Source organism: Equus przewalskii, chromosome 24 (genome assembly GCF_037783145.1).
Source record: "Equus przewalskii isolate Varuska chromosome 24, EquPr2, whole genome shotgun sequence".
NCBI lineage: Eukaryota > Metazoa > Chordata > Mammalia > Perissodactyla > Equidae > Equus > Equus przewalskii.
Genome location: NC_091854.1, coordinates 21,861,534 through 21,885,348, shown reverse-complemented (window position 1 = coordinate 21,885,348; position 23,815 = coordinate 21,861,534). Strand labels below are relative to the sequence as shown.

The window sequence follows — 23,815 nt, the reverse complement described above, 5'->3', positions numbered from 1 at the left end:
AGAGTAAAAAAGTTTTCATTACAAGAAAAAAAATTTGTACCTGTCTATGGTGATGGATGTTAAATAGACTTATTGTAGTGATCATTTCACTATATATATATATATATATATATATATATGTATATATGTATACATAGAATTGTTATACACCTGAAACAAATGTAATGTTATATGTCAATTATATCTTAGTTAAATTTACTACTGGGCTAGTATTTAGAGGTATGACATACCAAACACCAAAGCTCCATATTGTGATTTAAGGCTAATTATTGCCAATATAATCCATTTCTGACATCCTATTCCCAACCCCCACCCTTTTGTTGACTAATTCTTCACCTTGTATTTTTGGTGACTATGGCTGCTACGGAATTGTAAATTGTTCTCAAGGAATGGATCACATCTTAATTTCCTTGATTTTTCTCTACTACCAAGCACAATATTTTATTTGCAAACAAACTCAATAAATATTTGTTAATATGGATATACAATATAAAATAATATTTACCTAGCTTAGAATGTACTAATAATAAGGGGTCAGAGTTCAGAACATTAATATGACCAAAATTTTCACAATAACAAGAATGCTCTCAGACAAAAACAGCTATTAAGAACAGATAAAAAGGGTAAATCTAAAATATAAACAGGCGCGTATGATTTGTTCTACTGTTTAGAAAGGTAGTGGGCAGAGCCGTATGTTGATTTGAAAGTGATTCATTTAGGATGTCATGTGAAAATATATTTCAATGCAGTAAAATTTGCATGAAGTTAATAGTTTATTAACTTGTAAACTACCCAATGGTGAGCATCCTTAAAGAATTCAGGAAAAAGACGCATATTAGCTTTCTAAATTCAGATAGTTCTGTAGACGAACAGGAATTAGAAGTGAAAATATTCCATTTGGGAGCATATTGTTGGTCAATAGTTGAGCCCTGATGGTTATTCTGCAAAGATGTAATAGTTCACATGGATCTTTGTATCTTGTTGATGGAATGTAGTCCAACCAATTCGAAATAATTGGACATCTTCCTAAACTTAGCTGCGTCTGAAGAAAAGGGAAATATTTTAATTTGGTAATATTAATCATTAGATTAGTCCAAATTAGCATTTTTGCTTTATATTTAAATTCAGAAAATAGATCTTAAATTTATATAACCCTTATATTTTTTTCCAAAGCATTTTCACCTGAGGCAAGTATTTTTATTCCCATTTTATTCTCACAATGATCCATAATTTAAATATGTCTAAAGACACAAAACTTTATTTCTTACAACTATGAATCTGTATGTTTTTAATTTTAGACAAATCAAACACTGATTTTTTTAGCTTCTCCTTCTAGAGTGCTGTTGTCATCTTGGCTATACACTAGAATTATGTAGGGAACTTTAAAAATTACCGCTGCTGAGGTCCCACTCCAGAAGTTCTGATTCAATTGGTCTGGGGTTGGGCACAGACAACGTAAATCCTAAAACTTCCCCCAGGTGATTCTAACCATTGCAGAGTAAAATTTTATAGTGCAGAGCCACGAGAAAACTTGACAGGAGGCCTGTCTATATGAAAAGATAACTTTTTAAGTTTTATTTAAGATACTCTTTTTTTTTTTTTTTTGAGAAAGATTGTCCCTGAGCTAACATCTGTGCCAATTTTCCTCTATTTTTTTGTATGTGAGACACGGCTACAGCATGGCTTGATGAGCAGTGTGTGGTCTGCACTTGGGATCCAAACCTAGGAACCCTGGGCTGCGGAAGTGGAGTGTGTGAAGTTAACCACTATGTCACCGGGCTGGCCCCAGTTAAGATACCCTTTTAAAGATTTAACTCTAGAAGCCACATGTTATTAGGTTGACTTAGGAGTAAAAGACATTGCTGTATTACAGAGATACTTTTCCAGCAGAACCTATGTTCTTGTAGACTACATGACACTTTTACTTAAATGATATATAATTTTTCATTATTTGGTAAACAGCTATTTAAAGAATATCTACTATATGCTCAGTCTTGAGCTCGGTACTTGGGATAATTAGTAGCGTACACAAAATAGACATGGTCTTTGGGATCACAGGACCGTGTTCTAGAGGTAAGATATCTAAATATATATTTACAATAAAATTTATGAACTACAATAGAGGAAACTACTGGGAAGTGTGGAATGTAAAGCAGGTGCATTTAAAGTGTTGTTTAAGCTGGTTTTTATGCCATCCTTCACCTTCTTGCTTGATGCTACTTTACTTTAGCTTATTAAACTGCAATTGACTGGAACCCACCTGTAAATTTTTTGCTACTCAGGCAGGTGATTTTGATCAACTCACTCTATACTAGTACTTTTCTATTATGATTGTACCTCAGGAATAGCTTTCAGGGAACTGGTTGAGAATGTCCTATAAAAATTGTGCAGGACTAACACTGGAGAAGGACAAGCAAATTACTGAAGATGCAAAATTTTTAATATTTTTTTGTTTTACAAATTGGTAGCCAAAATAATTTGACCAATTTGCTTTCCTTACAGTTGGCGCAGGCATGATTGATTGATATGCATTGTTGAGGTTTAAAAAAAAAAACGCAGCAGAGTTTTATCTTGATAGGAGTTTATTTCTGAAGTCGTACTTTAAGGGAAACTGCTAGATTCCTTGGGGATTTGACTGGTTTAAATTTGTAGGGGTAGCTTTCTTTCCCTTAAGCACACTTATTTTTTGCTTGTAGTCGACATGACACAATTTGATGCTGAAACTTGCAGTTCATTTTGACAGGGTGAACATGCCCTCCATATGGTTGATTTTTTTCTCTAAACCTAGTTTATTCCAGAAACTGGATCAAGAAGAAGCCCTCCACGTTTCTGAGGGATAGATATTGTCAATTGAACAAATATTTTGTCTTTATGTATATTTTTATGCTTAAAATTGTTTTGCGATTTTGAAAATAAAAATCTGTTTCTTGCAGGGCCAGCCGGTGGTGTAGCAAAGTTCGTGTGCTCTGCTTCAGTGGCCCGGGGTTTGCCGGTTCTGATCCTGGAGGCAGACCCACGCACCGCTTACCAAGCCATTCTGTGACAGGCATCTCAAATATAAAATAGAGGAAGATGGGCACAGATGTTAGCTCAGGGTCAGTCTTCCTCAGCAAAAAGAGGAGGATTCATGGTGGATGTTAGCTCAGAGCTAATCTTCATCAAAAAAAAAAATCGTTTCTTGCTTGGTATGTGATTGTATTTGTGAGGAAAAATGTAACTCTCATTTAAAAATATTCTATTGGAAAAGAAACCTGTTAAATTTTTAATTTATTGTGTTTTTAAGACTTAGAAATCCTAATAAACACAGGTTACTATGTAATTAGAATATAATAACAACATACATCTACTTAATAACTACTAAAGTAAACTATAGACTTTTAACATTCTTTCAAATTTAGAAGACATAAAATTATAAAATAAAGGACTAATGTTAAGATAATTTGGATTTCACCTATTTTTAATGTATAAGCACGTACTCAATGACTAGTTTTCACTGGATGTAATCCAAAGATTAAAAATTAACTTCATTCTTGCCTCACAGTTTTATCTTAAAATTGATCAATATTTGAGCCCAAACCCAAAGAACAATATTTTGCTTACCTCTATTTCCATGACTGAAATGACAGAAAGCACTCTGGAACATAGCGCTAAACATGTTTTGGCATCTTCTTGGATGTCTACCAGTGTGTGATCAAACATTATTTTCACTCTTAAAGGGTAGAGCAGTATTGTTAACACAACGTTGATAGGGTTTTTTTCTCTTTCTAAGATTCCATATTGCAGGAGTATTTTTAAGATATTGGATTGCCTCGTCTGAGCTACGTAAAGTAAAGGTGTGATGCCACTTAATGGGCTTGGGCAGTATACTGGTGTGAAAGTTCTGTGAATTAAACAAACAAAACCTCATTGAATATAGAATTAAGAAAGGTGGTAAACATTTTGTCTGAACAGTAATGGGAAAATAATATTAATCTTAAATATTAAATGTCTTAAATAACTTTTAATATAACTTTACCTTTATATATAATATATCTTAAAAAGAGTTTTCCACTTTATGAATCTAGACGAAACTAAAGGTTAAAAAATGAAACTCTGAGCCTGCCTGGTGACACAGTGGTTAAGTTCGTCATGCTCTGCTTTGGTGGCCTGGGGTTCACAGGTTCAGATCCCAGTCATGGACCTATGCCACTCATTAAGCCATGCTGTGGCAGCATCCCAAACACAAAAAGAGGAAGATTGGCACAGATTTTAGCTCAGGAGCCCTCTTCCTCAAGCAAAAAGAGGAAGATTGGCAACAGATGTTAGCTTGGAGCCAATTTTCCTCACAAAAAAAAGAAAGAAAAGGAAACTCCTACTACACATTTAAACCCCTTTACATTTGTAAAAACAAACAAAAAAAGATTTACAATGTGTGGAAAGTTGCTGTTTTTGTTTTTTGTGGGTTTTTTTTGCAGGGAAAGATTTGGTCTGAGCTAACGTCTGTTGCCAATCTTCCTCTTTTTTTCTTCTTTTTTTTCCCCAAAGCCCCAGTGCATGGTTGTATATCATAGTTGTAAGTCCTTCTAGTTCTTCTACGTGAGCCACTGCCACAGCATGGCTACTGACAGACAAGTGATGTGGTTCTGCACCCAGGAACCGAAACATTGCCTGTATGTTATTCTGGAGCTAAGACTTGAAGGATTACTAGGTTTTTGCCGATTAAAAATTGGAAAGAATGTTTCATTTACAAACAGAAACTAACATTGGAGGAGTGTTATACCTGAACTAGCTATATCAAATGAATGTTTTGTATTACATACGTTCTCTCCTTGAAGTGTATTTGGGAGTTGTAGAGACCTCCCCTGTGGTGATTCCCTTGTCAGGAGCTCTAAAACATAACAGTTTGAAAATCGCTAGACCAATTAGTTTATCTCCAAAGCTTCATTGAGCTCTGAAATGTCAAGATTTTGTGATAAAAAAAAATAGTGTGGTGTAGTGCATAGTAGTATTTTAGACATGAAGGAGTGGATTTTTGTCATAACCCTGCCAGTGGTACTGTATGTATCCTTTCAAGTTCTTCATATAAATGTATATACCCTTTCCTGGAATCATCTCCAGATCAATATTGTCCTGGACGTCTTATCTTTTTCACAAATACTTCTAACACATATCCAAAATTGAACTCCTAAACTACTTCTTCTGTATTCCCTATCCTGCTTATTGGTGTTCATTTTCCCAAATCACTTCATCAGACTCTTTCACGTTCCCTCAATTTGTATATGTTCTTCCCGTCCCTTTTCAATTCTGGGGCAAGTCTTGCTCATTGTATAAGACCCTAACAAGCCCTTTTCTTTTCTTTCTTTTTTTTGAGGAAGATTGGCCCTGAGCTAACATCCGCTGCCAATCCTCCTCTTTTTGCAGAGGAAGATTGGCCCTGAGCTAACATCTGTGCCCATCTTCCTCTACTTTATATGTGGAATGCCTGCCACAGCATGGCTTGATAAGCAGTATGTACGTCTGCGCCAGGGATCCAAACCGGTGAACTCCGGGCCACAGAAGCAGAGCACACAATCTGCTATGCCACTGAGCCAGCCCTCCTAATTTCTTTTATGAAGTATTCTTTGATTATCTGACTTTCCTCTTACTCCTCATAGCACTTTGTACATACCTCCATTAAGCCCTTATCATTTTAGACAGCTTGCTTAATGTCTCTAATCTTTCATTTTCTCATCTTCAAAATAAATGAATGAGCAAGACAAACTATAAAAATTTAAGCTTTACAAGGGCAGTAATTTTGTCTGTTTAGTCCACTATTATATCCCTAAATGCCTAGAACAACACTTGGCCCATAAGTAGATACTCAAATATATCTTTTCCTTTTTAACTTTTTTTTTTAAAGATTGGCACCTGAGCTAACAACTGTTGCTAATCTTTTTTTTTTTTTCCTGCTTTTTTCTTCCCAAATCCCCCCAGTACATAGTGGTATATTTTAGTTGTGGCTTCTAGCTGTGGCATGTGGGACACTGCCTCAGCATGGCCTGATGAGCAGTGCCATGTCCACGCCCAGGATGCAAACCAGCAAAACCCTGGGCCACTGAAGCGGAGCCCATGAACTTAACCACTCGGCCACGGGGCCAGCCCCTCAAATATTTTTTAATTGATTTTTTTTTACTATTATCCTCAAAAGATATTTCTGTGCAGTCATGCATCACTTAATGATGGAGATCCATTCTGAGAAGTGCATCATTAGGCAATTTCATCCTTGTGCGTACATCATAGAGTGTACTTACAAAACCTAGATGGTACAGCCTCCTACACACCTAGGCTACGTGGTACTAATCTTATGGGACCACCATCCCATATGCAGTCCGTTGTTGACCAAAATGTCATTATGTGGCATGTGACTATATATATTCCTTAAACTTACAGCTTCTTAACTTAAACTTGCAGCTTCTGGGCCTAACAAGATTTTAGTGAAGTGCAATCATTTAAATTTTCCAAAAGTCTAATTTATTCATCTTGATAAAACTTAAGAAGATATTCGACTTAAGAGTCTTATAAGTATGGGAAATTCAGTGGATTTAGAGGACAAAAAAATACCTCAAGTGGCCCTTGTTAAGATTTAGAGATATGGTTGATTTTAAGATACTAAGATTGACATTACTTTTAGAAGATATTTTGGACCAAAAAATGTTGAAAATATAAATAAAACTCAAATTGGTTTAAAATGAGATTTAAAAGTCTAATCTGTACCCAAATGACATATGATTAATCCTCATGTTTAAAGAGCATGTTACGGTAAACCAAAATTTTCTTAATCTGTACTGACAGTTAATTAGAACAGTACTTATATGGATGAAGTGAGGCAGGCAAAGCAAGAATCAGTTTTTAAATGTAAGGTTAATGAACTGAACCCTCTGTATCTGAAAACCTGTTATATACACTTATGAAATGGGACATATTTCCATATAGACAGGCAGAGAATGATTCAGTTTTGTAGCTATAATAATTATTTCTAAATTTTTTCTACGATTTCTCCTTTGGTTTCTAGCTGCCAGATTCAATAGCTGTTTCTCCATAATAATTTTATCTCTGATATTTAAACACAGTTGACTTTCTTGAAGCCATGGTTTTCCCTTGACTTAATGGGACCATTCTCTCCAAGTTATGCATCTACTTCTTTGACTATTTCTTCTCAACCCTCTTCCACTGGTTCTTCTTCCTCTTCCATCAACATCTAAGTAAAGTAGATGTGGCCTTTTGACTAATTTTCATTTAACTAATTGTTCTCGGGCAATTTTACCTATAAGTGAAACCTCAACTTCTGTCTATTAATTTATTCAACAAACATTTGTTGAAAGCATACTATTACGCCAAGCACTGTTTTAGGTACTTGGGATACTTGAGTGAACAAAACAAAGATGTCTACTTTCTTGCTTATATTGTAGTGAGGGGTAACTGATAGTACAGAATGAACGTAGCAAATAAGCAAATTTTATAATATGCTACAAGGTTTGATAATTGCTCTAGGAAAAAGAAAAAGTAGAGCAGATAAGGAAAATGGAAATGCCAGGGGGTTTTTGGAAAATGAGGGCATTTTCCAATTTTAAACAGGACAACAGGAGAGGACATTACTGAATGGTGATGTTTGGATAAAGAAGAAGTTAGGCATTTGGATACTTAAGGACCCTAAAGCAGGAGATAGTGAAGGAGGAGTAAGTGTGGCTGAAAGAGTGAAAAGAGTGGGGAGTAGTAGGAAATGAGGACATAGGTAATGGGACGCTGCATCATGTAGAGCCTTGTAGATCGCTGTAAGAAATTCATCTTTTACTCTAAATGGAATAGAGGAGCCACTGGAGATTTTGAGTAGAAAAGCAAACAGGATCTTGCCTTTGTTGACAATTTGTTATGGGACATAAGGAGGGAAATCACTTAGCTTGGTAGAGGGTGATTAACAGTGGAAGTGGTCAAATTCTGTATATGGTTTGAAAGTAGAACCAGCAGATATCCCGACTGATGAGATGTGGAATGTAAGAGAAAGAGAGACATCAAGATGACACTGTCTAGCCACCTACTGCACATCTCTACCTGGATATCCCTTAGGCAATGCAAACTCATATGCAAAGTCTAAACTGACTTTGTAGGTCTCTTGTAATCATCTTGATAGGTTTGTCGCATGACCATTGTGGTAGGCTGAATAATGTCCCTCAGTATGACAGAAGAGATTTTGTAGATATAATTAAGATAAGAATCTTGAGATGGGAGATTATCCAGGGTGGGCCCAATGTAGTTACTACAGTCCTTATAATAAATATCAGAGAAAGATAGAAGCAGAGACAGTGAAGGAGATATGACTCTACAATGCTGGCTTTGAAGGTGGAGAAAGAGTCCATGCACCAAGGAATGCAAGTGGCCTCCAGAAGTTGGCAAAGGCAAGGAAACAGAAACCCCCCTAGAGCCTCTGGAAGGAACCAGCCCTGCTGACATCTTGATTCTAGCCCTGTAGCCTCAGCTGAATCAGGTATTTAACTCGATTCTGAAGAATTTGGAGTCAAATTTATCAATATTTAACATGCAAATAGGGAATTATTATGTTTAATATTGCTAAGTGAATATGTGTGTATATTCTGAATTATACTTTGAAAGTCAATTTATATACATACCATAAATATACATTCTCAGTATTCTCAAAAAAGATATCACAGTGTTACACAAAACAATGTCTTTGTCTAGTTAGAAAAATTTAAATTGTCTAATGTATTACCTTGAGCACTAACATGTAAGCTTTACGGAGCAGAACCAGTAGTAATTTATTGGTACATAATGTACATATAGGTAAAAATTTATTGAATAAGTAATCAAGGAATGAAGGAGTGAATAAATAAATGAGCAGTCAAATTAGGATTCCTCATTCATATATAGCCACTATGCATATTCATTTAACAAAAAAGTAATGGTATAATCTCCTAAAGAGAAATTTTCTCCTTTTATGGTGAAAATATTTGAGATTCTTACCTCCATATCAGTGCCAGGTTACAGCTTCTGTCTTGAATATAGTCTTTTGTCTTCTTGAGAAGCAATTCCACAAAGTCAGGATTACTTTTTCTGACGAAAACCCAGTACAGAATTATATTCACACATATTTCAGTAAATTCAAGATTAAAATTTAGTTCGAAACGGTATCCTGATTTTTCCACAAATGCAATATAATCTGTGAGTAGTACGTCAAAGCCATCCAAGTCCATGTACCTCAGAATTTTTGCCAGTGTTCTATAAATCTTAGGTTCATAGCAGTGATATCCCCACTGACCCAAAAACTGCAAGGATGGTCTTTTAGCAATTTTATCAATGAGATTGCAGAATATGTTGCTTCTTGGACAAGAAGTCTTATGACACAATTTAGAAGACTTTCTCATTGCTCCTTAAGGCAACAATATAGAAATAAAATCATAGGAAGGCATTCTGTAGTCCTTTGGCTACATATTTTGATAATGTGGTAGGCTTCACTCCACAAACAGGAAGATCCGTTTCAACTGTAGCCAGAAAAAGTATCATATGAAATATTACCATAAAGAACTGGATGACATCACAATAGGTGGAGATCTGTCATCAGCATATGTCAGAAATGTGGGATATTATATGTAATGAGTGACATTTGAGAATATATATTGGACAATAATGGCATGTGTGGGAGCTAAGATATAATATTTTTAAATTCCTAGGAATTCAGCTCAAGCTGGTATGTATGTTTATCAAGTACTCAAAGCACAGTCTATACATTAGACAAAATGATATTAATAATTAGATTGTTTATTCTTTTTAGGCTATCATATAAACAAAGAGATGATAGTGAGATTGAAAAATTTCAAGTACTATTGGTCTCATGTTCTGTATGTTCTCATTCAATCCTCATAGGATAGTTTCCCTGATTCATAGTTGAGGGCACTAAGGCTTAGTAGGTTAAGTAACCCACCAATAGCCACTGTATTAATTCTCAAAAAAGATGTCATACGATATTAAATAAAATTTGGAAACTTTGTTTTAGAGTTTTAAATTTTGTAGGGATTATTCCTTCTATAAACTAGGCAAAGTATATACAATATGGGCGTTAAAGGTACCTCAAACTCGATATGGCATCCTTGCCACAGTAAAATAAAGGAGAAATATGATCGTTTTTATCATTGTTTAGTAGTTTATGCTGTAGCCACCTTTCTGTTAGATTTCTGTTAAACCTTGGGTGTATTTATTAGCAATTTTAAAGGTACTTAAATGTTTTCTTTTTCCTTTTTCGTATTTTTCTTTAAATCACATGAATGATGTCTTTTTAGTAAGGGGAAATTATGACTTTGGGTATACTTTAATACAATTCCACTAATATTGCATTTAATTTTATAAACTCCAAACTCTCTTTTCCTGGGATAGCATGAAAACCTAATTAACTGTTGTCATCTTTCTGTTAGTTTTTTTTCTGGGTGTTTTAGTAATTCTTTGCTGTTCCTTTCTTCTTCTCTTGCTCTCTTCCCTTGTGGTTTCATGGCTTTCTTTACTAATATATTTGATTTCTTTCCTCTTATTTATTTGTTTGCTTATTATAGGTTTCTGGTTTGTGATTACCATGAGGTTTCTATGTAATATTCTACGTGTATAGCAATCTATATTGAGTTGATATTCTCTTTAGATTGACCTTTTTCTAAAAGCTCTTCCCTTTTAATCCCCTCCTCCCACATTTTATGTTTTTGAAATCATATCTAATCTCTGGATTTGTGCATGTCTATCCATTACCCTCTTATCATTGTAATAGGTAATTTCAGCAGTTTTGTCTTTTAACCTATATATCATCTTCATAGGTGGTTGATCTGCTACCTTCACTGTATTTTTGCCTTTACCAGTGATTTTGTTGCCTTTTTTTTTTTTTTTTGATAATTTTCTTATCCCTGTTTGTGGTCTTCTCTTTTCCACTTAAATAAGTCACTTCAGCATTTCTTGTAGAACTAGTGTCTTGGTGATAAACTCCTTTAATTTTTGCTTGTTTGGGAAGCTCTTTATCTCTCCTTCCATTCTGAATGATAACCTTACTGTATATAGTATTCTTGGCTGTAGGTTTTTTCCTTTCAGCACTTTAAATAAGTCACACCACTGTCTTCTAGCCTGTAGGGTTTCAGCTGAGAAGTCCGCCGATAGCCTTATGGACTTTCCTTTGTATGTCACTTGTTGCCTTTCTCTTGCCACTTTTAGGATTGTCTCTTTATCTTTAATTTGGGACATTTTAATTATAATGTGTCTTGGTGTGGCCTCTTGGTGTTCATCTTGTTTGGTGCTCTCTGTGTTTCCTGTACTTGGATGTCTGTTTCCTTCCTTAGGTTAGGAAAGTTTTCAGCTATTATTTCTTCAAATAAATTCTCTGCCCCTTTGTCTTTCTCTTCTCCTTCTGGGACACCTATAATACGAATGTTAGTGCACTTGATATTGTCCCAGAGTTCCCTTAGACTGTTCTCATTCTGTCTAATTCTTTTTTATTTGTTCTACTTGTTTTCCTCTAGTCTTTCTTCCACCTCACTGATCCATTCTTCTGTATCATCTACTCTGCTATTGAGTCCCTCTAGTGAATTTCTCATTTCCAGTATTGTATTATTCATTTATGATTGGTTCTTTTTTATATTTTCCAATTATTTGTTGACGTTCTCACTCTGTTCATCCAGTCTTCTCCTAATATCATTAAGCATCCCTATAAGTTTTTGTTTGAACTCTTTGTCAGGTAAATTGCTTATTTCTGTTTCATTTAGTTCTTTTTCTTAGGTTTTGTCCTGTTCTCTTGCTTAGAATGTATTCCTTTGCCTCCTCATTATGCCTCTTTCTCTGTGCTTATATCTATGTATTAGGTGAGTCAGCTATGTCTCCTGAGCTTAGAGAAGTGGCCTTATGTAAGAGATGTCTTTTGAAGCTCAGCAGTGTGCTTCCCTCTCGTTACCAGTCCAAATGATCCAAGAGTGACCCCTGTTTGGGCTACTTGTGTCTTTCTGCTGTGGCAGGGTTGCTCTTACTGCAGGTACCCAGGAAGTCTAGTCTTTCCCTCCCTGGCGGCTGTTTGTAAATTGGGCTTCAGGAGCCCTATCACCTCTGGCTGCAACATCTAATAGCACACTTCTGTTGCAGTTTTCCTGTTAATTGAGTATGTACCCAGTGTAGCTGGTTGCTAGGCTCAGGTCAACTGTCTTAGGGTTGCAGCTGAGTGGGGCTGGCCCTATGCATGGGAGCACCTAGTTGTTTCAGGCTTTGGAAGGTGGGGTCAATCTTCTTTGTGGCTGATTGTGAAGCACAGGTCTTCTGCTGATAAGCCCCACCCCCCACAGGTCCACACACACTGTCAACACATCCCTGGTCTGTGCACACTTCCTGACCCCCTGGAGCATACCCAGTTGCCCAACTACAGAGGCCCCCACCTCTCCACCAATGCCCCCCACAGTTCACCTGGTTCTCACATAGGCCCTTCTCCCCAGAGGTGGACACACTCCCCTGCCTGTAGAGGATCAAGGCACCCAGTCTATGCAGGCCGACAAGTAGTCTGAGGGCTTGCTGCTGGGTGGGGCTGGTCTCTAGGGTGGGCTTCCTGCCCTGGCTGAACTGGATGAAATCTGTGCTCTAGTGGGTGTGGCAGAACCCTGGGCTATCAGGCCAGGGGAAGAACTTCAGTGGTGTGTGCCAGCCTCTGTGTCAGCACGCCTGTACTAGGTCACAACAATGGCTGCCACCAAAGTCTCAGTCTCTGGAGAGGTCTCACCTCTCATCGAGATGCATCCAGAGCCTACCAGGTGAGTCTCTTTTCACCAAAGGACTGTGCAGCTGTCTTTTTGGTGACTTTAGGTTGCTCTTTGAGATGGGTGAACCTGTGTGTGGAACCTTTAAGATCCAGGTTTTTTCAGCTTTCCTCTGATAGTTTTTCTGGGGACATTCCCCATTGCAGTTAATAGCCAGCGACGCCAGATAGTAGGACACTTGTCTCCCTTGTGCTGAGTCTGAAGGATGCTTATATTGCTAAAGGGCCCCCACTAAGGTCCCCACTTTTCCAGGGAGGGCTGCATACTTTAGGGTGGCTCCTGCCCGGCCAGTTGTGAAGCTCCATGGCTCGCAAAGGTGGCTTTTTTCTCTCCAGAAGGAATTTCTGCCTTTTCCGCCTCAGTCAGGACTGTCCCTTGTTGTGGGAGTTCTTTTTATCCAGTTTTCAGTTTTCTCTCTGGGGTGATATTTCCAATAGTTGTAACCTGGTCGTGTTTGTGAGAGGAGGTGAGTTCAGTGTCTGCCTATGCCACCATCTTGACGAGATCCCCCGTCATCTTTTTGGAAACCAAGAATTTTGTTGTTTTATTCTACTTTCTTTCTCTTATTTTCTCCACCTCAAAAAATACATTTTTAAATTGAACTATTTTTATTGATTTCTTAGTAATACTATATATAAAGATTGTAAAAAATTGAAACATTATAGAGCCAGTGAAAATTCCTCTGTGAGATAATCACAGAAGCTTTATGGATAGCCTTTCAAATATTTTATGTTTATATATATAAATAGATATATACTTTGTTCTCTTTATACAAATGGGATAATATTGTATGTAGCTGGTTCCTTGAGCTGCTTTTTATTTATATAACAATATATCATAGGTATAGTCATATGACCATATATAATAATAAACTCCTATGTACTGCTTACTATGTACCAGGCACTGTCTAAAGTACTTTACATAACTCCTTTAATCCTTAAAACAACTCTGCTTCACAGATAAGGAAGCTGAGATGCAGAGCTTAAGTGACTTGCCCAAGATGGTATGTCTAGTAAGTGGCAAAACTGGGGTTTGAACCCAGGCAGGATGGTATTAGGGGTTTCACGTCTACCCTCTCCTGCTTCTCTAAAAAGAAAGAGCTACCTTTCCATTTTTATGGCTAGCTTATGAATAGAAGTCATGAAATAAGAGCTCTACAATTATATTCAAAAAACAGAAGTACATAGATAGTAGATTAATCCTGCTTTTGGAAAGAAGTGTTATTAAAGTAATAAGAATATATATCTCTACATGTATACATTTTTCCTTTATAATTTTCTTTATGATTTGAATGTCAGTGAGTATATATTTTTTGTAATCAGAAAAAAACAATGAAGTCATTTTCATTTTGAATATAATAAGCAGAGCATAAGTTAAAATTGGTGCTACATTAGTTCTTTAAAAGTTTTTTTTTAAATTATAGCGCTTACTAATGATAAACATCAAAAACATATTTAGTAGACAGTCTATGATTAGCAATAAATTGCTAGCATATATTGAGTTCTTATGTACTTAGACTGTACTAGACAAATGCTTAATATGAATTTTCTCATTTAATCCTCATAATTCTCTACTATTATCTCCATTTTATGGTTGAAGAAGCTGAGGTTTAGATTTGTTAAAACACTTGCCAGAGCTCATACAGCTGGTGAGTAGCAGTGATTTGATCCAAGGCTGAGTCCATAGTCGATGTCCTTTGTCTCTGTGCTCCACTGCCTTCAGACTTTTGTATAACTGTAGCATCTGTGCCAGACTGTTGCTTACACATCTCATGTTCATGGAAAGCTGTCAATAAAATCATTAGAAATCTACTTGCACTGAAAATGTGTTCAACAGCTTTCCTAAATGTCCTGATTTAAAGAAAAATGTTCCATACATTATATACTAGTGATTGAGAAGTTGTGAGTTTCAAGTAAATATCTTACTATTCTTTTCAGTACTTGAGACTGAATAACCTACACGTAGATTGCATGTTGACCTCTATGTCTTGTGAGTAAGCCAAAAGCTATATAGGTTCCAAGTGCTGCCTGAAATTCCTACTCAATTGTTCCTTTAGGTTAGGGCATTTCAGGCCTAGCTGTTATCTGGAAGGCTTACACTTGAAACCATTACCACTTATTAATCCTTTAAGTAAATTTGTTTGTATTTGATGCTTAAACCTGTAATCTGGCTGGGCCCAATACAGCTACATTTTGTTAAAGGGGAAGCATATCAGGAAAATCCTAGAGCAATGGCTTAAGGATCGGGAAGTACAAAGGATGTAGCATGATGGTACTGGAAACTGAGAGGTGCCAAGGACAAGCTGGGCCTGCTAAGCAGTTTCACCAGAGATGAGTTCTACAGTAAAGTCCTAGGTGAGCAATGTGTTTGTGTACAATCTCAGTGAACTGTAAAACAAATGTCAGTAGATAAGAATGTCCTTTTGATGGACTGAATTGTACAGTTTCTACGTAATTCTTGTTATGTGCTATCAAGTCAGCTCTGACTCCTGGCAACCCTATGAATGAGTGATGTCTTCAGTGTTCTGTACTCAACAGTCCTACTCAGCTTCTGTAGACTCATGCCTATGGCTTCCTTTATGGAGTCGATCCATCTCGTATTTGGTCTTCCTCTTCTCTTGCTGTCTTCTACTTTTCCCAGCATTATGTCTTTTTCAAAGAATCCTGCCTTCTCATGATGTGCCCAAAGCGGGACAGGCTCAGTTCTATCATTTTTGCCTCCAGCAATAGTTCAGGCTTAATTTGCTCTAGGACCTACTTGTTCGTCTTTCTGGCAGTGCAGGGTATCCGTAGAGCTCTCCTCTAACACCATATTTCAAATGAATCAATTTTTTTCCATCATCCTTCTTCATAGTTCAGCTTTTGCACCCATTCCTAATAATTGGGAATATGAGGATGTGGATAGTCTTGCCATGGTCTCTTATGACACTTCCTTACACTTCGTGGTCTCTCCTAATTCTTTCATTGCTGCCCTTGTGAGTCTCAGTCTTCTCCTGATTTCTTGGCTGCAGTCTCCCTTTAAACTGATGACTGAACCAAGGTAAACAAAGTCTTTGACAATTTGAATGTCTTCATTATCTATGTTAAAGTTGTGTAGTTCTTCTATAGTGATGATTTTTGTCTTCTTGATGTTCAAATGCAGTCCTGCTTTGGCACTTTCTTCGGAAGTTGTTTCAAGTTACTGCTGCTTTCTGCCAGTAAGATGGTGTCATCTACATATCTTAGATTGTTGATATTTCTTCCACCAGTTTTCTCTCCTCCTTCATCTGAGTCTAGCCCAGTTTTTCATATGATAAATTCTGCGTACAGATTAAACAGGGAGATAAAATGCACCCTCGTCTGACACCTTTGCCTGTAGGAAACCATCTGTCTCTCCATATCCTGTGCTGACAGTGGCTTCTTGTCCACCATACAGGTTATGCATCAGGACAATCAAGTGCTGAGGCACGCCCAGTTCTTTCGGAGCAGCCCACAGCTTTCCATGATCCATGCAGTCAAAGGCTTTACTCTGGTCTACAAAACATAGACTAACCTTCTTCTGACATTCTTTGGAGCACTGCAGTAATTGGTGGATAATTTCAATTAGATCGTGTGCCTCTTTCTTTTCAAAGTCTGGGGTGGACATCAGGCATTTCTGCTCCATATGAGGTAACAGCCTTTGTTGCAGCACTTTGAGCATGACTTTACTTGCATGGGAGATTAGAGCAATGGTCCTAGAGTTACTGCGCTCCTTGGCAAAGCATTCCGATGAATTTAAAGTCCACGTAAAAAACAGATTTACATTGACAACTTAATTGACTGAGAACCAGAACTATGGACTGAAACCGGAAATACTACTAAGGAAGAATGCGAAAAGACAATACCTGAAGTACAAAGAAAAGAAAAATCGAGATGGATGACAAATGAAACACTAAAAATTGTTAAGGACAGGCAAGAAGCCAAAGTAAAAGGTGACAAAAGTAAGGTTAGAATCCTGAATGCAGTTTTTCAGTGACTGTCACAGAGATAAAGAGAACTATTATAATGGCCAATGCAAAGACACAGAAGAAAACAACAACAAAGGGAGAACAAGAGGTTTCTTCCGGAAGATTCAAGAAATCAAAGGGAAATTTAAACCCAGATTAGGAATGCTGAATGACCAGCAGGGAAGCACATTATCTGATCAGGAGAAAATAAAGGTTAAGGTGAAAACAGCACACTGAAGATCTGTACAGAAGAGACAAAAGGATGACAGATGCCTTTGAGGGAGAACCTGTGATTTTAGAAAGTGAAGTAAAAGCTGCCCTGAGAGTATTGGGAAGAAATACATCAGCAGGGGTCGATGGGAGATCCATAGAATTACTTCTACATAATTATTATAAAATTATTTTTTGTAAAAATTCTATCTACACTGTAAAGTTTATATTAGCCCTTTTGCCAGACTTTGCCATTCCCAATACCATTCATCTTGAATATTGATTTACATATTTAAAGGAAGATAAAAAGTAAAACCAGAATTGAGAGAAGAGAGATTTCCTAACTTTGAAGTATGGGTAGGAGTAGTGTGTATTTCTAAAGGCAGAATGAAAGTACATATATATTTTATATGATGCTTTAAATGTATATTTAATAGCTCCATGTGAGTTTTAAAGGGTATCTTAAAATACATGGCAAACTGAATTTTTCTCATCTATTCATGAATTGAGACAACGTTCCAGAATCACTTAGACTCATAATTCTCCCTCAGAACTTTGGCTTGCACAGAGCCACCGTTGGTCAGACCCTCTACTTCGTGGCATCCACTCAAATTTTTAAAGTCAATTTTTAACTCAAATTCTTGAGCTAGGCTATTTTACATCATAGATCCCTGGCCAACTTATATGTGAGTTGTCCTTGGGACTATGTCTATCTCTCAGGCTAGTCATTTGTGGCTGGAGGAGGCAGACACCACAAAATATCTAGTATTACAATGAAAATCTTGAAATAAACATACAGATGGTTTATATATATTAAGCATACTAGAAATATGATTACTTACAGAAGGATATAAGCACATATATGACATTTTTAACCTTTAAAAACCAAGTCTCATGTCTAATCCCTCTAATTTGTACTTAAAAGTTTAACACGATAGGTATTCTGGGATTATGAAGACCTGAGGACTGCTAACAGACTCTTATCTGTCATTCTTCTGTCATGTTACATAAGGCTCTTTCAGAGGAACATATCTAATAGAAGGTATCATCAAAAGTACATTAAAATCCACACTTCTCTTTTCTGTGTGGAAATCATGTGGCCTTTCACTCGATGAGACTATAAGGTTCTTAACTTCCCTCTTCTGCAACAGAATGTTACCTCTGCCACTTCTCTGTCTTTTTGTTTATTTTTAGTTGTGGTTTAAAGAAAAACACTTAATATGAAATCTACTCTCTTAACAAACTTTTAAGTGTACAATATAGTGTTGTTGATTATATGCCAATTGTTGTACAGCAGATGTCTAGAACTTTTTCATCTTGCATGACTAAAACTCCATGCCCATCGAACAATCAACTCCCCTTCCCCCTTCCCACAGGCCCTGGCAACCACCATCTTACTTTCTGGTTCTATGAATTTGACTACTTTAGCTCACATGTCATTTAAGTGGAATCATGTAGTATTTGTCCTTCTGTGACTGGCTTATTTCACTTAGCACAATGTCCTCAACGTTCATCCGTGTTGTCACACATTGCAGGATTCAGCCTTCTTTTCTAAGACTGAATAATATTCCATTGTATGTATATACCGCAATATATTTATCTGTTAATTTGCTGATAGACAGTTAGGTTGTTTCTACCTCTTGGCTATTGTGGATAATGCAGCAATGGATATAGGAGTGTAAATATCTCAAGATCTTGTTTTCAGTTCTTTTGGATAAATACCCAGGATTGCTAGATCACATGAGAGTTCTATTTTTAATTTTTTGAGGAACCTCTATAGTGTTTTCTATAATGGCTGCACCATTTTACATTCCCAACATCATATAAGTGTTTCAGTCTCTCCACATCTTTGCTAGCATTTGTTGTTTTCTGTTGTTTTGATAATTCCCATCCTAACAGGTGTGAGATGATATCCCGTCGTAGTTTTGTCTTGCATATTCCTGATAATTAGTGATGTTGAGCATCTTTTCATATACCTGTTGGCCATTTTTATGCCTTCTTTAGAGAAATGTCTGTTCAAGTCCTTTCTCCCTCTCTTTTTGGTGGGGGGCGGGGGGCGATGAGGAAGATTGGCCCTGAGCCAACATCTGTTGCAAATCTTTCTCTTTTTGCTTGAGGAAGATTGTCCCTGAGCTAACATCTGTGCCAATCTTCATCTATTCTGTGTGTGGGTAGCCAGCCACAGCATGGCTTAATGAGCTGTGTGTAGGTCCATGCCCAGGATCCAAACCCATGAACCCTGGGCTGCTGAAGCGGAGCGTGCAAACTTAACCACTATGCCACCAAGCCGGTCCCATCTTTGCCCCATTTTTTAATCAGGTTATTTGGTTTTTTGTTATTTTGTTGTGTTAATGTAACATATGTATTTTGAATGTAAACTTATCAGATATATGGTTCGCAGATATTTTCATTGTGTAGTGTGCCTTTTTACTCTGTTGACTGTTTCCTTTCCTGCACAGAAGCTTTCAATTTTGATGTAGTTGCAATTATCTGTTTTTGCTTTTGTTGCCTATGCTTTTACTGTCAAATCCAAGAAATAATTGTCAAGACCAATGTTTTAAGGCCAGCCATGGTGGGCTAGTGCTTAAGTTCAGCATGCTCCGCTTTGGTGGCCTGGGTTTGGTTCCCAGTGTGGTCCTACACTGTTCTATTAGCAGCCACGCTGTGCTGGTGGCCCACATGCTAAAAAATAGAGGACAGTTGGCTTGGATGTTAGCTCAGGGCGAATCTTCCTCAGCAAAAAAAAAAAAAAAAAAATTAAAATAATAATGTTTCAAAGTTGTTCCTTTATATTTTTTTCTAGGAGTTTTATAGTTTCAGGTCTTAGATTTAAGTCTTTGATCTATTTTGAGATGATTTTTGTGTGTAGTATAAGATAAGGGTTCAATCTTTGTTTGTGTGTGGGGATATCCAGTTTTCCCAACACCATCTCTTGAAGAAACTATCCTTCCCCATTGTGTAGTCCTAGCACTCTGTTGAAGATTGTTGGACCATATATGCAGGGTTTATTTCTGGGCTCTCTATCTGTTCCATTCATCTGTATTTCTGTCTTTATTCCAGTACCATACTGTTTTGAGTACTGTAACATTGTAATATGTTTTGAAGTCAGAAAATGTGAAGCCTCCAGCTTTATTCTTCTTTCTCAAGATTGTTTTGGCTGTTCAAGGTACTTTGTGGTTCTATATGAATTTTATGATTATTTTTTCTATTTCTGTAAAAAAAATGGCATTGGTATTTTGATAGTGATTGCATTGAATCTGTAGATTGCTTCTGGTACCATGGACATTTTAACAATATTAAATAAGTCCTCCAAATCCATGAACACAAGATATTTTTTTCATTTATTTATGCCATCTTTAGTTTCTTTCAGCAGTGTTGTATAGTTTTCATCGTAGAAGTCTTTCACCTCCTTAAGTTTATTCCTAAGTAGTTCATTCTTTTTTTAAATTATTTTATTGGGCTCACATTGGTTTATAACATCATGTAAATTTCAGGTGTATGTTATTATATTTCAGCTTTTGTATAGAATGCATTGTATTTACCACCAATAGTCTAGTTTTTATGTCACCATACCTGTATGCCCCTTTATCCCTTTCACACTCCCCCCACCCCTTTCCCCTCTGATAACCACCAATCCGTATTCCTTATCTATGTTTTTGTTTATCTTCCACATATGAGTGAAATCATACAATATTTGTCTTTCCCTGACTGACTTATTTAGCTTAGCATAATACCCTCAAGGTCCATCCATGTTGTGGCAAATGGCACGATTTTGTCTTTTTTTTATGGCTGGGTGGTGTTCCATTGTATGTGTATACCACATCTTCTTTATCCATTCACCCATTGATGGGCACTTGGGTTGCTTCCAAGTCTTGGCTATTGTGAATAATGCTGCAATGAACATAGGGGTGTATATATCTTTTTGAATTAGTGTTTTCTTGTTCTTTGGATAAATACCCAGAAGTATTGGGTATTTATATGGGACCATATGGGATCATATGGTATTTATATTTTTAATTTCTTGAGAAATCTCTATACCGTTTTCCATAGTGGCTGCACCAGTTTGCATTCCCACCGGCAGTGTATGAGTGTTCCCTTTTTTATCAATGGAACAGAATTGAGAGCTCATAAATAAAACCACACATCCTTGGACAGCTAATCTTCGACAAAGGAGCCAAGAACATACAGTAGAGAAAGAAAAGTTTCTTCAATAAATGGTATTTATTCTTTTTGATGCTATCATAAATAGATTTGTTTTCTTAATTTCCTTTTTGGATTATTCATTGTTAATATATAGAAACGCAAGTGAGTTTGCGTGTTGATTTTGTATCCTGCAACTTCACTGAATTTGTTTATTATTTCTGACTTTTTTGTGTGGAATCTTTAGCGTTTTCTACATATAAGATTATGTCATCTGCAGGTAGATATCATTTTACTTCTTCCTTTCCAATTTTGATGCCTTTTCTTTCTTTTTCTTTCCTATTTGTTCTAGCTAGGATTATGGTACTATGTTGAACAGTAGTGACGATAGCAAGCATTCTTGCCTTGTTCCTGATCTTAGAGGAAATGCTTTTAGTTTTTTGCCACTGAGTATGATGTTAACCGTGGGCTGGTCATATACAGTCTGTATTATGTGGAGGTAATTTCCTTGCATTCCTAGTTTATTGAGTATTTTTTTTTTAATCATGAAATGGTGTTGAATCTTTCTAAATACTTTCTCTTCATCTTTTGAGATGATTCTGTGATTTTCTCTCCTTTGTTCTGTTAATGTGGGGACTTACATTAATTGATTTTTCTTTTTCTAAAGATTGGCACCTGAGCTAACAACTATTGCCAATCATTTTTTTTTTTGCTTCTTCTTCTTCTCCCCAAAGCCCCCTAGTACATAGCTGTATATTCTAGTTGTGAGTGCCTCTGGTTGTGCTATGTGGGATGCTTCCTCATTGTGGCCTGATGCGCGGTGCCATGTCTGCGCCCAGGATCTGAACTGGCAAAAGCCTGGGCTACCGAAGCAGAGCACTTGAACTTTACCACTCGGCCACAGGGCCAGCCCCAACATTGATTGATTTTTGTATGTTGAACCATCCTTGTATCCCAGGGATAAATTCCACTTGGTCATGGTGTCTAGTCCTTTTAATGTGCTTTGGATCCAGTTTGCTAGTATTTTGTTGAGGAGTTTTGCATCTATATTCATCAGGGATATTGGTCTATGGTTTTATTTTCTTGTCTTTGTTTGGCTTTGGTATCATGGTAATGCTGACCTCATAAACTGGGATTGGAAGTGTGCTCTCTGAGTCGGACCAGACAGAAACCAGTCCCTTGGGCAGTCCCCTGAAAAGCTAGAATGTTGGACACATGCTCCAATTTTTTCCCTCCACCAAGAGAATCTGGGAGTTGGGAGTTTCCTCCAAATCATGCTGTGCTGGGGGAGGGGCTCTGGAGAGTGAGTGCCATGAATTTTCCTATTGACCTCAAAGCAGCTGCTTTCACACTTGCCTTTGGGGCAGGAGGCTCTTAACTGGTTTCTGGATTTCTCATAAAGGGAATTGGTCTGTGTATTATTGTTAATTTGATGTCTCCGTTGGGGAAGGAGAGTCTTATGCTTCCTATTCTACCATCTTTCTGACATCACCCCCTCATTCTGTGTCTTATATCAAGCATTTACCATAAGGAATCAGCATATTAGAGAATTCAAACATGGAATTATTGGGATCTAAGATTTAACCAGTAGTCAATTGAGAGCTAATTATTTAAAAGAGAAAAATCTAAGGGACAAATTATTGATGTATTTCTCTAAGTTATCCTAACATTATTCCTGCATTCTTAGATTGTCAGAAATTAAAGTTTCCAGATCTTTTATAAGCCGCTTTCATGTGGCTCCTATTGATAATGGACACTAAATAGTATAATGAGCAATTTTTTTTAGATATAATTCATATGCCATAATATTTACTTTTTAAAAGTGTAATGGACGGTGTTTTTGGCTAGAGTTTTATAAAAATCCCAAACTTTTTAATGGATATTTCTCCTATTATTCCATTCTCTTTCATCCCCTATAAGAAAAGGGTATGATATTTATTAATAATTTAATAAAGACATTTCTGTAACAAGCTTAGACAACATTATCCAAGTACTTTTTTGCAATGAAACTGAATAACTTGGAAATATTGACAGTTACCGAGAATTACTTTGGGACTCAGAACATTTTTTATAGCCTTTATGTTTCTGTGTCAGTAATACAATTGATTTTAAGTGTTAAAATGTCTTTTAAAGCATTACCCCTCTATTTGAACTATTGTTTTACCATTCTGTTCTATTTCAATACATGAATCTTCAGTTCGAGCGTTGTATCCTATAGAAAGGGATTTAGAATTCAGTAAGTCAAAGGAAGTGTGTGGTTTACATTTTCATTCTTTAATTTATCATCATTCTCCTTTTGGTTTCAAGTTCTGATAAGGTTTTAAATATATGTAATTATATTATATATATATATATTTCTCATTTAACTGATGATAGTCTGACATATCCAAAACACAAACATGAAGTAAAAAGGTCTTTGAGTATCAAAGGAGAAAAAGGCGAGCAGCTTATAAAGCTGGTGTACTTTAAAATAGTCAGAGGCCAGATAACTTATCATATATAATGTTAAGGCTAGTGACTTAACAAACTTGGTTGTTTGCTGTTCTCAGTTAACTTTCATGATTTACATGTTTCCTAAAATTGGAAATGAGATTAAGGAGTAGTAGGTGGAGAACAGCCAACTGTCACTGGAAGGTTCTGCTTACACAGGTGGAGCTAATATAAACAAGTCTACAATGATTAGAGAGGCTGGGATTGTTTATCGTGG

The 23,815-nt window shown here is 36.6% G+C and overlaps 1 protein-coding gene and 1 long non-coding RNA gene across 9 annotated transcripts in view; one reads left to right on the top strand and one right to left on the bottom strand.

Annotated features, from left to right (window-relative positions):
* Positions 1-754: 754 nt before the first annotated feature.
* On the bottom strand, positions 755-9,570 carry ASB17 (ankyrin repeat and SOCS box containing 17). The gene is made up of 3 exons (XM_008517750.2): positions 8,995-9,570; positions 3,601-3,880; positions 755-1,042 (listed from the first exon to the last, which is right to left on the bottom strand). The coding sequence occupies exons 1-3, from the start codon at positions 9,393-9,395 to the stop codon at positions 836-838; spliced, it is 888 nt and encodes a 295-aa protein (XP_008515972.1). The 5' UTR covers positions 9,396-9,570; the 3' UTR covers positions 755-835.
* Positions 9,571-9,579: 9 nt separating this feature from the next.
* The window catches only part of LOC103549425 (uncharacterized), a 148,091-nt gene continuing 133,855 nt past the window's right edge, over positions 9,580-23,815 (top strand). For all 8 annotated transcript variants that reach the window (XR_544533.2, XR_011532319.1, XR_011532318.1 and 5 more), the window contains exon 1: positions 9,580-9,718. This is a non-coding gene — a long non-coding RNA (uncharacterized lncRNA). The remainder of the gene's footprint in view (positions 9,719-23,815) is intronic.

Excerpts from the sequence above, each read along its gene's own strand:
- ASB17 (XM_008517750.2), bottom strand. The coding sequence starts at position 9,395 with ATGAGAAAGTCTTCTAAATTGTGTCATAAGACTTCTTGTCCAAGAAGC. Across the intron at positions 3,881-8,994 it reads AACCTGGCACTGATATGGAG|AACTTTCACACCAGTATACT; the intron begins GTAAGAATCTCA and ends TTTAATTCACAG. Across the intron at positions 1,043-3,600 it reads TTTCAGTCATGGAAATAGAG|ACGCAGCTAAGTTTAGGAAG; the intron begins GTAAGCAAAATA and ends CCTTTTCTTCAG.